At 46.6% G+C, this 15,851-nt stretch overlaps 1 protein-coding gene across 2 annotated transcripts in view; it reads right to left on the reverse strand.

Moving 5' to 3' along the window:
• The window catches only part of LRP11 (LDL receptor related protein 11), a 64,104-nt gene that overhangs the window by 27,112 nt on the left and 21,141 nt on the right, over nt 1-15,851 (reverse strand). For both annotated transcript variants that reach the window (XM_061130298.1, XM_061130297.1), the window contains exons 3-4: nt 7,229-7,370; nt 499-624 (exon numbers count right to left, since the gene is read on the reverse strand). In XM_061130298.1, the coding sequence (XP_060986281.1) occupies nt 499-624; nt 7,229-7,370 (268 nt within the window). The remainder of the gene's footprint in view (nt 1-498; nt 625-7,228; nt 7,371-15,851) is intronic.

Consider the following 15,851-nt stretch of genomic DNA (forward strand, 5'->3'; position numbering starts at 1 on the left):
CTCCCTTTCTTGCGGTGTTTATGTACACATTGCTATTGTTCAGTTGCTAAATCATGTCTGACTTTATGTCCCCATGAGCTGCAGTATGCCGGGCTTCCCTGTCCTTCACTATCACCCTGAGTTTGCTCAGATTCATAAGAATGATTTACAGCTGTGACCTAGCGACCCTAATGTCATAACTTTTCTAAAAAAATCTATGAAAACAAAACATTAACTCATTTTAGTTTTTTTAAAAAGCGTATGCTAAACAGACTTTTTAGGATGGGGAAGACTCTTTTAGAAAATTGAAAACTTTCTCTTAAAATGTTAAGTAATACCAAAATTTGACATTTGTAATTTGCATTAAAGATTTACAGTAAATGCCCATTGAATTTAAGGCATAGCTTGTTCATGTGAAGTTATACTGAACCCAGGCAGAAAAGAACACTGCTGAGTGTGCATTTACTGTCAGAATACAGACATCCCTTCTACCCCCAAAATGTGATGCAGGTGACTCACGATTTTGACAGAAAGCTTCATCAGACCCGTCAGGACACTGCTCCACTCCGTCGCAAGCCAGCGTGATGTCAATGCAACAGCCATCGTCACAAAAGAAGTGGTAGCGTGAGCAGACACTCGAGCATCCTGTTTGTAAACAAGTCTCAAGTCACAGGAGTGCAGAAAGGAAAGTGCTTCCACCGCGTCAGGATCAACCGAGACTGTGTGTACGATGGATGGCTTTGGGTGAGGAGATGCAGGTAATGAGGGGACACGTGACAGGCTGCGCGGCAGCAGTAGGTTCTGGAAGGTTAGGGGGTTTCTTCTTGACCGAACTCTCAGGAATCACCATGGGCTTTTCGTCTCAGGGTCCTTGTCCAAGCCAACAGAGCTAAAGAGGTGGGAGCAGAGAAGCAGCAGCTGCGGTCTTCCCCACCCAGCTCTGGGTGTCCTCCTTCAGGTGACTCACTCTGCATTCACGTGCTCCCCCATCACATCCTCAGCAGGCCCCTAACACTGGTTCATCCTCTGCACAGCACTTGGCTGGCTGACCCTATTTTATCAGAGACACTGTTTTGTTTTGTTTTGTTTTTAAGTGTATCATTTTTAAAGTCTTTATTGAATTTTTACAATATTGTTTCTGTTTTATGTTTTGGTGTTTTGCCCCGACATATGTGGGATCTTAGCTACCCAACCAGGGATCAAACCTGTGCCCCCTGCATTGGAAGGTGAAGTCTCAACCTGAAATCTGAACCGCCAAGGAAGTCCCTGTGGGTTTTTTTTTTTTTTTGGTCATTTTTAATGATTTAAAAATTTTTTAATTAATTAATTTATTTATTCTTGGCTGTGCTGGGTCTTCCTTGCTGCTCAGGCTTTTCTGTAGTTTCAGGGCCTGGGCTTCTCACTGAGGGCTTCTTTGTTGCTGAGCATGGGCTCTAGGGCATCAGGGCTTCAGCAGTTGCGGCTCCCGGGCCCCAGAGCACAGGCTCAGTCGTTGTGGTCCACGGGCTTATTTGCTCCACGGCATGTGGGACCCTCCTGGATCAGGGGTCCAACCAGCATCTCCTGCCTTGGCAGGTGGGTTCTTTACCGCTGAGCCACCTGGGAAGCCCAGAGACACGGCTTTCTACATGCTGTGTGTGTCTTGCATTCATGTTTCCTAAATAATAATTTTTACTGAGATCAACTTTCTACTATTGAACCCCCTTTGCTAGCCATCATAGATCCGTGGTGCTGTAAAGGAAAAATAGAATCTTTAGCTACTAGCTAGTGAGAATTTATTATCTACAAGTAATGAAATTCCCTCCATTTTGGAGCGGTGGTGGTGGTTCAGTCGCTGAGTGGTGTCCAACTCTTATGACCCCATGGACTGTAGCCCGCCAGGCTCCTCTGTCCGTGGGATCCTCCAGGCAAGAACATTGAAGTGGGTTGCCATTTCCTTCTCCATTTTGGAGTGCTCAAGAGCTTTCAACCCTCAGAGCTGCAAGTATTTTCTTGAAAGGCATTCCCTGTGCCCCCAGCTCTGGCATAAGCCAACTAATAACCGCTGACACTGGTGATACAGACTAAAGGTATCAGGCTAAAGGAGTCACAAGGAGTCTATATTCTCCAGGGACAGATGGACTAGAAAACTGTCTCAGAACACAGGAGAGCAACCATGATGATATTTCTGAGCATAGAATACACGTCCAAGTGGGTCTTGGAAGCATTCTACTGGAAAGAAGTTCAGTTAAAATGCTGGGAAAATGGAGAAGGTAATGGCACCCCACTCCAATACTCTTGGCTGGAAAATCCCATGGACGGAGAAGCCTAGTAGGCTGCAGTCCATGGGGTCGTGAAGAGTCAGAGATGACTGAGCGACTTCACTTTCACATTTCACTTTCATGCATTGGAGAAGGAAATGGTAACCCACTCCAGTGTTCTTGCCTGGAGAATCCCAGGGATGGGGGAGCCTGGTGGGCTGCCGTCTATGGGGTCGCACAGAGTCGGACACGACTGAAGCGACTTAGCAGCAGCAGCAGTGTGATTGCTGGGTAATATGATAGTTCTATTTTTAATTTTTAGCTCTTAACTAGTTGCATAGTACATAACCCTTCTTAACTATAATTTCCTCATTTAAAATTCCGTTAAGTTCTAAGTCCTTTTCCTGAACTGTTTTTATGCTCTCTCAATATAAATTGCTACTAATTAGAAAATTAAAACATGTATTTTAACACTTAAAAAAAATGCTGGGAAGAGTCCATCTGGGTGGAAGGCAATTTGAGGATACCTAGATTCTGGAGGAAGAAGAGGTGAAGAAAATAAATGGTGGCAGGGACATCCCTCGTGGTCCAGCGGTTAAGAATCCGCCCGCCAACAGGGGACGAGGGTTCGATCCCTGGCCTGGGAGGATCCCACTTGCCGTGGAGCAGTTAAGCCGGTGCGCCTCAGCTACTGAGGCCGTGCCCTACAGCCCCGAGCCATGAGCACTGAGCCCCTGGCTTAGAGCCTATCCTTTGCAGCCAGCGAAGTCGCGCAAAGAGAAGCCTGTGCCCCGCAGCTAGAGCAGCCCTCACTCTGCCATTGGAGAAAGCCCTCATTCAGTAACAAAGACCCAGCGGCCTAAACACATGAACGTGTGTGCGGTCTCTCAGTCGTGTCTGACTCCTTGCGACCCTCTGGACTGTAGCCTGCCAGGCTCCTCTGTCCATGGGATTTCCCAGGAAAGAATACGGGGGTGGGTTGCCATCTCCTCCTCCAGGGGAATCTTCCCAACCCAGGGATCGAACCCGGGTCTCCTGCGTCTCCTGCCTTACAGGTGGATTCTTTACCCGCTGAGCCAATACAGAAGCCCTAATAAACAAATAAATAAGCAAACACCTGTTAAGAAACAGTGGCAGAAAGAAGGGGACAAAGGGAGTCAGCAGTTCTGGCTGAGCACCTGGGCCTAGAAAGGAGCGTCTGCTTCGGTCAGGGGGAAGGGGCTGGGAGGAAAAGTAAAGGGAAACTGCAGACAGCAAGCCAGGATGCAGCCTCTGCTCACACCTTTTAAACGCGTGACATGAAAATCCTAACCACCTCAAGGCTTCCCTGACTCCTCGGTCACTATGGAGACAGATCCATACGAACAATTTATCCATGTATTTCTGGATCAGTGGTCTCCGGACTCTTTTGACCATGTATATCTCCCATCTATAAATCATATGTATGTGCCACTGTAGTAACATATTTTAATACATGTTACAAAATAGACTGACAACTTAAAGAGGACTAAAAATGAATACAAATATAAGTTCTGATATTTTCTTGTCCATTTAAAAAAATGTCTTGACTGTCTGTGGGGGATCCTGTATGGAGATCACACAACTGGGTTACCTTGGAAGTGTCTGTTGGCTTGCTCTCTGAGTAGATTACTGCTTGTTTGTTTGTTTTTTATTCATTTTGACTAGATCATTTTTTGCAAAGCTTGAAAACATGTGGACTCTACATCCAAATCTGAATCAAGTTATCATAGAAACAAGGGTATATGCTTGTCTGTTTACTATAGAACTTGCATCTTTGTTTACCAGAAAGCAAGCTAGCAGCAAGATCCGTATATGTAATCAAGGGGACAGAAGCCCTCTCAATCCCCATCTCTCAGTTTCAACGTCTCCATGTGGTGTCCTATAGCTTCCCAGGTGACTTGGTGGTAAAGAATCCACCTGCCAATGCAAGAGACTCAGGTTTGATCCCTGGGTTGGGAAGATCCCCCAGAGAAGGGAATGGCAACCCACTCCTGTATTCTTGCCTGGAGAATCCCGTGAACAGAGGGGCCTGGCCAGCTACAGTCCATGGGTTCGCAGAGTCAGACATGACTTAGTGACGAAACGGCAGCAGCAGCAGCATGTGGTGTCTTATTAACTTTAATTCAGTTTGCTATTCCAATCTAACCAGTGAGTGATTCCAGAAGGCAGTTAACACAACATAATTCTTTCTATTTGCTGTATAAAGTTGCATACATAAGATCTCTCTCTCTCTCAAAGTTGCTCAGTTGTATCAGACTCTTTGTGACCCCCCTGGGCTGTAGCCCGCCTGGATCTTCTGTCCATGGGGTTATCCTGGCAATAATACTGGAGTGGGTTGCCATTCTCTTCTCCAGGGGATCTTCCCGACCCAGGGATCAAACCCTGGTCCCCCACATTGCAGTCAGATTCTTTTTTTTACCATCTGAGCCACCAGGGAATCCCTACGTAAGACCGATTACACCCGACTGGCCTTTCAGTAATAAGAGGTGAATCATATCACCCTCTGCAGCTTCAAACACACTTCCGTCACATTGAGAAAGGCCAGAAATGTACAACCGGCAACTTGGCTACTCTCTAGTTGCCTTGGGAGCCCAGAAGACTGGCCAGAGTGAATAAATCAGAGCAACAAGTAGCTGGTTGATGTCAGCCCTTTGCCTCCATCGGCTCAGGCCATTTCTTCCTTTGCTAATTTCTGTGGGGCTGACAGCTGCCCAGGAGCACTTCGGTCCCTGGCTAGGGAGCCCTGTTCCCAGGAGCACAGCCCTCCAGCTCAGCACCTCCCCACTGGCCGGGACCTCAGCTGGACCGGGTGCCATTGTTTTCTACTCCCACCTGCCCCAGTGCACAGTCAGCATTGCCCGGTTTGTTTTAAGTAATCGGCTCTTCCGTATCGCTGCAGTAGGTCCACAAACAGGGCCTTGCTCCAGTACGGACTGGGATGCTGCCGGCTCATTCCCCATCGCCGACTCACGGTCATCTACTGGACCGGAGTTTGGGGTACCATTTGCAGCCACTCTTCCTTCCTCCAGGTCAAACTGAACCATGGTTGAACAGCAGTGAGCCAACCTGATTTTTTGTTTTTAAGATTTACTTGTTTGTTTTTGGCTGCACTAGGTCTCCATTGCGGTGCTCAGTCTCTAGTTTCAGAGAACGGGGGCTACTCTCCAGCTGCAGTGTGAGGGCTTCTCATTGTGCTGGCCTCTCTTGTTGCCCAGCATGGGCTCTAGGGCACACAGGCTCCAGTAGTCGTGGCACATGGGGCTTAGTTACTCCGAGGCATGAGCAGCCTTCCCGGACCAGGGATCGAACCTGTGTACCATGCATTGGCAGGTGGATTCTTAACTGCTAGACTCCAGGGAAAGCCAGCCAACCTCATTTTGAATGTTGCTAGTATCTGTATCTTGCTAGCACTGTTTCTTTGTGGAAGGCAAATTACCAAGGTGGCAGAGTTCTTAGAATTCTAAAGTCTCCTTCCTTCATTTCTAATATGTACACAGACCCGTCTCTTTGATGGAAGACAAGGTCAGCCAAAGTACAAGCAAATCCAGTGATTGTATTCTTTCTCCCGACTGCTCGCTTGATTATGATCCAAATATGGAGGACTCAAGGATATAGGAGACAGTCTACAAGTCTGCTAGAGCCAGGGTTAGTGAAGGGTCACTAATCAGGGCCGGGGATCAGGTCTGTGGAACTCAGCACCCATGCTCACTTCCTTGCACACAGTTACCATTCAGGGCAGATGCCGAGAAAGTATCCCCCGACCGAGCCACAGGACTCTAGACACACACACACACACACACACACACACACACACACACACACACACACACACACGATCTCTGCAAAACCTCTATAGCTTTAGTGCTGCCAAGTTCCAAGTACATTTTTTTTTAACTTAATGAGCTAATCTTAGAACCGTAGATGTTTGGGACAGCAAGAAACAGAGAGAAATGAGCTTACAATGAGCAGCAGGATGTGGGAACCATTGTATATGTGTCGAGCTATATTATCAACGTGTCTGTGCTTCTCTGTAATCAACGTATCTGTGCTTCTCTGTAAAGTGTCCATGAAAAGTTTTCAACAGTCCTTTGAAATTGACACATGCACTGTACGTGTTTTAATTTGTTTTAAATTTACCTCTTAGCTGCATTCTTTGAACATAGTATTAACTACCCCACCCTCTCCTGGGAAACCCAGATGTCTTTTATGAAACGGAGTCAAGGAAAGATGGGGCATCTCTAAGGTCCTGTGACTCAAGTGCTCCTCTGTTCCAGTGTCGCTTAACATGATATATAGTGGAGCCTAGTTTTGTAATCATATTTTTAGTTAAGATTTTCCCACTCAGCAACAGCCACAAATAAAATGGAAGGGCCCATTATATTGCACAGTTAGAATATAAAATGGCAAAGTTTTTTTTATGTGGACCCTTTTAAGTTTTTTGTTGAATTTGTTACAATATTGCTTCTGGTAGTTTTTAAAAATAATTTTATTTATTTATTTTTGACTGGGCAGGTCTTCACTGCTGCTTGGGCTTTTTCTCTAGCTGTGGTGTGAGGGCTCCGCATTGCAGCGGCCTCCCTTACTGTGGAGCACGGACTCTGGGGCACGCAGGCTTCAGTAGCTGCTGCATGTGTGCTGGGTGGATGTGGCTCCTGGGCACAACTTAGTTGCTCCGCCGCGTGTGGGAATCTTCCCAGACCAGGGATAGAACCCGTGTCCCCTGCATTGGCAGATGGATTCTTTACCACTGACTGAGCCACCAGGGAAATCCTTGCTTCTGTTCTGTGTTTTGGTGTTTTGCCCTCAAGCACTGTGGGCATCTTAGCTCCCTGGCCAGGGATGGAACCTGCAATCCCTGCCCTGGAAGATGAAGCCTCAACCACTGGACACCAGGGAAGCCCCTAAAATGCCAGTTTAACACCACCCTTCCAACCACAGCCTGGCTTGTGTTGGCCACCGTGAACACGAGGGAAGGGCTTTCTTCTCACCTCCTGTGGAGAAGGCCACGGGAAGCACGGTCACTGAGACGTTGTCGGAGCTCCTCTGCCCAGCAGTGTCCACCACTGTCAACTGAAGGGTGTATGTTCCTTCCCGCAGGTGGGACAGCTTCAGGGTTCCAGACTGAGGCACCTGATACCCAGACAGGAAACGTCACAGTTAAGAACCCGAAGCACAGAATCTGACGTCCTCCTGAGCTGGAAATCAGTGCCATCCTTGGAGCAGTCCTGTGACCCCCTTCTCCACTCCTGGTCCTGGGTCTCAGAATACTGATCACACACAATTTTGGCAGGCTGGCCAGGAGACCTGAGTTCCGGTGGGTTTGGGGCCTGACACCCCCTTTCTTTGGGAAACTTCCCTCCCACCCCCACCCACGTGGTTGCAAGGGAAGGGTCATTATGACCCCTCCCTGTGGCCACAGGGGCGCGGCTAAGCCAAGGGGAGCGGGTGGCCGGGCAGGGGGTGAAGAGCGGATCTGCCCGGAGGAGGTGGCCGGGCAGACTCTCGCTCTCTCCGACTCTGGCTCGGAATCAGGCAGGCCGCGCCAGGCGGCAGCCATGCAACAGGTAACACCACTGTTTTTTGCTTCTTGGGACTTAGACAGGAACGCAGGGGGACTCGGGGGCGGGCGATGACCACACCGGAGCGTGCTGACGGGAGCCCCGCAGCCTCGAGCAAGGTGTGTGAGAGAGAGGCTCTGCCCTCCGCCCCAGCTGGTCTGCCCGAGCGCAGACCTAAGGCTGCGGAAGGCCAGCAGCCCGGGGGTTTGCTGCCCCGAGTGCACCGGGTAGATGGGAGGACGGAGTCAGTGCGCTTGTGACTGGGGGATGCCGAGTGAGGCCCAGATGAAGTTAGTGGGAATTTTAAGAGACCAGGGAAGCATTGAGGCTGGGCGTTGGGTGGGGCATCCACACAGACATCAGCCTCACCCAAGCCCTGGTCAGATTTTTGTGAAGGCGAGTAAGGTACTGGGCTTCTGGATGTCAACACGCAGCATGCCAGTGTCCAACTACACTTCAGCGGGCCGGGCCTTCTCCCGGAAGCCTCTTCCCAATGCTGGGGCTGGAAGGACAGAGCACCCCCCTCTAAGGGGCCAGTCCATCCACCTGGGCTTTGAAGCCTCCCTCTGGCCTTCCAAGGTACCTCCTCTCTGAGGCAGGAAAGACTGGATCCAGATCCAGACCTGGGTGCACTCTAATTTTGATCTTTTCAAATGAAATATCCCTTCCCTGCTTTCTTTCTTTCTTTCTTTCTTTTGTGTGTGTGTGTGTGTGTGTGTGTGTGTGAGTTGACATTCTTTATTAAACACAGATCTAGTTGTCCTTATTCACTTGGCAGGATTAATATGGTTTTTCAAAGTAATTTTATTTATATATTGGTTGTACTGGGTCTTCTTCTTGTCTTTTTGTACTGTTCGTGGGGTTCTCGCGGCCACCTGATGTGAAGAGCTGACTCCTTGGAAAAGACCCTGATGCTGGGAAAGATTGAAGGCAGGAGGAGAAGGGGAGGTCAGAGGATGAGATGGTTGGGTGGCATCACTGACTTGATGGATATGAGTTTGAGCAAACTTTGAGAGATAGCAAACGACAGGGAAGTCTGGCGTGCTGCAGTCCATGAGGTCGCAAAGGGTCGGACACCACTTAGTCACTAAGCAACAACAACAGCAACTGGGTCTCTGTTGCCACTCAGGCTTTTCTCTAGAGGTGGTGCTCGGGCTTCTCCCTGCAAAGGCTCTAAGGCGCATGGGCTTCAGTACTTGCAGCTCGAGGGCTAAGTAGCTGCACATCACACCCTCGGGGCTCTCGAACATAGGCTCAGGAGCCGTGGTGCATGGCATGTGGGATCTTCCCAGACCAGGGATCGAACTTGTGTCTACTGCATTGGCAGGTAGATTCTTCACTACTGAGCCACCTGGGAAGCCCCTTAATACGGTTTTTAACGACCCAAATTTCCCTCTGGCCCTTATGGGGCCAGAGCACTCTAGCAAACATAGCCGAAGTACGTAGAAGTTTGTCTCAAAAACTTTTTCAGATGAATAGAGTTTGAAAAATCTGCTTAGAGGGGAAGGATCGGTCTGTCAGATTTTGCACTTTAGCTATCCACAGGCGTGATGACAATCAACTATTTCCATGGGAAAGCTCTGAGAGCCGCTGGGTTTGGACACCAACAGAAAAGGGAGATGCTGACAAATGTGAGCAGAGAGTTGATCTTGCTTGAAGGGCCTCCCAAGAAGGCTTTGCAATTGGCACCAGTCCACACCTGCAGGCCTTTCCTCTGTGAGCAGAAACTAAGTATAGTAACTTAATACCAAGGACTTTGTGTGAGATTTATTTTGATAACTGCAAAAGTCAACAAGCTCCTGTTAGTCTCCTGTGAAAATCCTACGAAAGGCTTCTTGCCCCTTCTTGTGCAGCAATTTGTTTAAAGAGTTTGCTGTTTCACCTGGTCTCCCAGACCCAGAGAGAAAAGGAAGCAAACACTTTGACTTTTGGATTTCCTCATTTCACGTCGTTTTTTTCACTCTCTGGTTTTACTTCCCGGATACAGAAAATTCTTTCAGGTTTTTAAGCCATAAAAGGCAAAAAGACTAACTTGATTTGATTATTTCTTTAAGCTTTCTTTTTTTTTTTCTTTTTTGGCATTAGTGATCTTAGTTCCCTAACCGGGAATTGAATGCCCTGCATTGGGAGTGCAGAGTTTTAATCATTGGACCACCAAGAAAGTCCCTGATTTAATTTTTTAATCTCTTTTGTGATATAGCTTGACATGTGCTTTTTCTTTTTAATTGAGGTATAGTTGACTTACAATATTAGATAAATTTAAGGTGTATAACATAGTGAGTCAATAACTACTCCATTCACAGTTACTATAAAATATTGGTTCTATTCTCTGCCCTGTATAATACATCTTTGTAGCTTATTTATTTTATACAAAGTAATCTGTATTTTTAACTCCCTGGCCCTTTTTAGTTTAGTTATTTAGGTAACAAAAGTTATCTTTCCTCAACATCAATATAAGACTATATAGAACTGTAAGATAGATGATTTCCCTCCAAGCATCCAGGTATTTCTAGATGTCTCCTCACATTTATGACACTGGGAAGGATTTACCACACACAGACATACACACAGATTATATGCAACATATCCTATTTTTGTTTGTTTTTTCTTGGTCAAGCCCCAGGGCATCTGGGATTCCCAAACCAGGAATCCAACCACACCTGATGCATTGGAAGCTCCGAGTCTTAGCCACTGGGAAGTGCCACAACACATCCAATTTGTAACTTGAAAAGTACGTTACCTTTATTTATTTATTTTTTTGTTCTTATTTTTTTTTTTATTATTATTATTATTTTTTTTTCCAGTGGGTTTTGTCATACATTGATATGAATCAGCCATGGATTTACATGTATTCCCAATCCCGATCCCCCCTCCCACCTCCCTCTCCACCCGATTCCTCTGGGTCTTCCCAGTGCACCAGGCTGGAGCACTTGTCTCGTGCATCCCACCTGGGCTGGTGATCTGTTTCACCATAGATAGTATACATGCTGTTCTTTTGAAATATCCCACCCTCACATTCTCCCACAAAGTTCAAAAGTCTGTTCTGTATTTCTGTGTCTCTTTTTCTGTTCTGCATATAGGGTTATCGTTATTACCTTTCTAAATTCCATATACATGTGTCAGTATGCTGTAATGTTCTTTATCTTTCTGGCTTACTTCACTCTGTATAAGGGGCTCCAGCTTCATCCATCTCATTAGGACTGGTTCAAATGAATTCTTTTTAATGGCTGAGTAATATTCCATGGTGTATATGTACCACAGCTTCCTTATCCATTCATCTGCTGATGGGCATCTAGGTTGCTTCCATGTCCTGGCTATTATAAACAGTGCTGCGATGAACATTGGGGTGCACGTGTCTCTTTCAGATCTGGTTTCCTCAGTGTGTATGCCCAGAAGTGGGATTGCTAATAAAACAAAGAACTTCTAATCTCTGCCATATCTGTTCTGTAGTAACAGAGGCTTTGATGGTTGGCCTCTGGCTAAATCAATGTATAACTCAGTCTGTTGTTCTGGCTCCACTGCACCTCCCTAAAATAATAATTTAGTGGCAAGGAACATACACTTGCATTTGTTTGTATACCGCACATATATACATACATGATTATCAGTACAACACTTGGTTACAAAATGAGTACTACCTCTCTATTCCCCTCACCCCCACAGTTGCTTCTAAAGTATATAAGGCATTGGGCATATTGTCATAAGCAGTGACAAGATAACATCACACAAAATATTTCAGTAAGAAATTCTATTGAACCAATGAACCCAAAGGCATGCTAGCTTTCTGCCTCGTGTCAACTTACAAAACCGAGAACTCTGTTAGTGGTTTGAAGGCCACCATTAAGATCCTTGTTGTAATCCAATGCCATCTCCCAGCACACACACAGGCTGAAGGAGACACAGGGGCAGCTAAACTGACCAACAGAGGCCAGAACATATACAGAACATATACAATTGTCTAGATATTTCAGGTGAACATGCTTAGGTTCTGTTCTTTAGTTACGTGTTCCTCTTTCTATTTACTTTTCATCACAGATATGACCCAAAATTTCATAAAAGAAGCAAAATGAATTCAATTGTCTGGATTTTCCTGGTAAAAAAAAGAGTAGTGAAAGTGTTAGTTGGTCGGTCGTGTCCGACTCTCTGCCTCTATCTCAGCCCAATCGGAGAAGAATCCTCTTCTTACAAACTTAGGGCTGGGGCGTGAAGAAGCAGCATATAAAATCCAAGGGGTTGAGCAAAGTTAGCTGCTGACAGTGTGTAAAAACACATGCAGACATAGAAATAGAGGAAATGGGGATGTCTCTGGTGGTCCAGTGGTTAAGAATCTGCCTGTCAATGCAGGGTACACAGGTTCAATCCCTGGTCCGGGAAGATTCCACTTGTCACGGGGCAACTGGCCCTTACGCCGTGACTACTGCAGCCCATGAGCCCTAGAGCCCATGCTCTAAGATGAGAGAAGCCGCTGCAGTGAGAAGCCTGGGCACCACAACGAAGAGCAGGCTTCACTTGCCACAACTGCAGAAAGCCCTTGTGCAGCCATGAAGACTCAGCATAGCCCAAAGTAAAGGGTCTGCCTGCCAATGCAGGAGACGCAGGCAATGTGGGCTTGATCCCTGGGTTGGGAAGATCCCCTGGAGGAGGGATAGGCTACCCACTCCAGTATTCTTGGGCTTCCCTCGGGGCTCAGATGGTAAAGAATTTGCCTGCAATGTGGGAGACCTGGGTTCGATCCCTGGGTTGGGAAGATCCCCTGGAGGAGGGCATGGCCACCCACTCCAGTATTCTTGCCTGGAGAATCCTCATGGACAGAGGAGCCTGCTGGGCTAGTCCATGGGGGTCACAAAGAGTTGGACATGACTGAGCGATTGAGCCCAGCACAACACAACATATGATTCCAAAGTCCATGCTCGGAGTCACTGTAGACTCCGACCTCCCAGTTAGCAGAGCTTTAAGCCTTCTGGGTTCTTATTCCAGAATCATTTTCTTAGAAAGACCTGAACCACAGCTCATGCACAAAGCAGCTACCTGTTGTGGCCTGAAAAAGTCACATACTCCTTACACACACACACACACACACACACACAAAGTCCTTTAAAACCTCTGAAAGCTCTCACCCACCCCCATTCTCACCCCACTACCCACCCCAAAATAGAAGTGCCAGGACCTTTGAAGGGTGAGTGACAGGAAGTCAGGTTAAATGCAAGAGGACCTGGAAGCCCAGATTGACTGCAGATTTTGTGATGCCGGAAGCCTATTGTGCTGTAAATTTATTGTCTCAGAAGTTGAGTGTTCCTGAACAGGAAAGAGACTTCAAAGCTCCTGCTGCTATTGGAGTAGTGCTTTCACAACTCAGCTTACTCAGATTTATTTTTCATGAGGGCTTTTTTCCCCCCAGGGAGATTATTTTTCAACCTTTCCTAATAAGTACTTTTTCTTAAAGAAAAAAAAAAAAAAAGCAGTTAAATATGAAGGCCTTGAGCTACTGTGTAAAAAAAAATCCATGCCTAAAGAGTAGTCTATCTCAAGGCTCCAGGTTAACTTTGGAACAAAACAGGTATGAATTATTCATCTATTATGCTCTCATGTATCTTACTGTTTAACTGGAATAGTAAATCCTAGGATTTGCTGTGGGTTGGGGGGTAGGTTGTGTTTTTTTTTTTTACTGACTGACATCACCCTTCATTCTTGAAATAAGATACAAAGAAATCCTTAAAGCCACCATGGAATATTCATACATGTGCACCAACTTAACCCCAGATGTTTCTTAGGAAATTTGCAGCCTTGATAATCTTCTGTGTCTCAAAAATGCCCTATGGGCTGCTATAACTTTTTTTGTCCTTTATTAAAATCTTCAGGTGAATAAAATAGCTGAGAGGCAGTAGTGTAGGTGAAGTTTTGCCGAGGTCCCTATCTGTTTTGGTGCCCTGACAAATGGTGTTTTTTTTTTTTTTTGCTTCTCTGTTTCCCCTTCTGTCTTTGCTCTCACCCCCAGGAAACCACTATTCTCTGGTTTTTCAGTGTCAAAACCCGCACTTTTGGGGGGCTTCCTTGATGATCCAGTGGTTAAGAATCTGCCTACCAGTGCAAGGGTGCTTAGTCGCTCAGTCGTATCCAACTCTGCAACCCCATGGACTGTAGACTGCCAGGCTCCTCAGTACATGGGATTCTCCAAGCAAGAATACTGGAGTGGAATGCCATTCCCTTCTCCAGGGCCAATACAAGGGACACGAGTTCAATTCCTGGTCTGGGGAGATCCTGCGTGTCTCAGAGCCACTTGGCCCGTGTGCTACAACTACTAAGCCCATGTCTGGAGCCTGTAGGCTGCAACTACTGAGAACACACATCAGCGACTGAAGCCCGCACACCCGAGAGCCCATGCTCAGCAATGAGAGAAGACACCGCAATGAGACGCCCAAGCACCACAAGGAAGAGGAGCCCACAAATAAAATAAATGTCTTTAAAAAAACAAAACTGCACTTTTCAAAAAAGTCCTGTTTAGAAACAAAAGAGAGAGAGAGAAAAACACTGTCCAGAAACCAGTGGAAAAATGATGGTCCTCAAGAAACGAATCAGTGGAACTGTGTTTCTTTGGGTGATTACAAAAGGGGACTGTGTGGGACTTATAAAAGTGTCACTGTTACTTTTAAACTGACCAAGTCTGTTAAGTAATTCCAAAAGAAACATATTATTCTTGGATTCCAAGAGGGGTGTGTGTCGGGGGAAGAGAGTCTGGAAACCAGTGGAAAACTGGTGGTCCCTAGGAAATGAATCAGTGGAACTATAATTGTTTCCTTGAGTCAATACAAAAGGGGCCTGAATGGGACTTACAAAAGTGTCACTGTTACTTTCAAACTCACTGTTTGTTAAGGTTACTAAATTTAAGTAATTCTGAAATAAACACATTATCCTGTATCTCCAAAAGGGGGGGGGGGGGGCGGGTAACACCATACTGTTTTGACCCAGACTGATCTGGGGTGGCCTCCACCTGCAATTGGGGGCTTTGGTTCCAGAGACTGAGGTCGGGGCACGGCGGTGAGAGCTGAATCCTAGACACTAGACCAGAGGTCAGGGACAAGGCCCTGGCCCTTTGGCTTGGCAGAAAAGAACTCCCACAAAGACAGGAAGTAGTGAAATAAGTGTTTATTAGGAGGAAAAAGAATACAGTACATGCGGACGGACACATGCGTGGATTCAGAGAGAGAGAGAGTCAGGCGAATCAGTATTAAGAATATTTCAGTATCCTCCCATGCGTGCACACACATCTCTCAGGCAAGATGGATTCCACTAAAGAGGAGTATGGGTAGACTTGACATCACTCCCCTTTTGACCTCCAAGGAGCTTTCTAGTTGGGAGGGTCTCCTTAATTTCGAGAATGAGAAGTATGTAATATGTGGTCTTTAATCTTTTATCTGAGCAGGGGCCCAGCCTCCTCTCTCGATGGTCCCGTTATATTTTGGAGTTTCTGTCCACAGGGAACAAACTCCAGCGCTCACCTTGGGTGTGGGTTGGGGGCATGAGGTGGGGTCCATCTATCTCCTACCTCAAGACCAGAGTTTGGACGATTTCCTCCACAGGCACTGGAGGTATGAGGTTTTGTTCCCTGTTAAAGGCCTTCTGGGCACTGTTGAACACAGGGAGTAAGTATTTGGGGTTCCTTGGGAGAATCTCTAAGAGAACATTAGGTTCCTTGGGAGAATCTCTAAGAGAACATTACCCAGGCACCAACATAGTCTGGGTGCAAGACAGGGCTACCAGAGACCACGTGGATACCATCGAAGGAAAGACGATCTCAGAATAAACAGAATAACATGATTTTTGACTGTTTACTCTGTGCTGCTCACTGGTCCAGGGGTCTTATTTGCATTTGCAGTTCATCCTTTCATCACAGTAATAATGTTAGGAGAACCACTGACTGAAACCGCCCACTCACTCTGGCCGTGTTCACAGTAACCACTTGCATGAGTTACCCTGCGGTAGTAAGGAACGTGGAACCTACTGAACTACCTCCAACTGAGAGAATTCGGCACAGGTCAGGAGAGAGCAGATTCCA

This window comes from Dama dama, chromosome 26 (genome assembly GCF_033118175.1).
Source record: "Dama dama isolate Ldn47 chromosome 26, ASM3311817v1, whole genome shotgun sequence".
Lineage (NCBI taxonomy): Eukaryota > Metazoa > Chordata > Mammalia > Artiodactyla > Cervidae > Dama > Dama dama.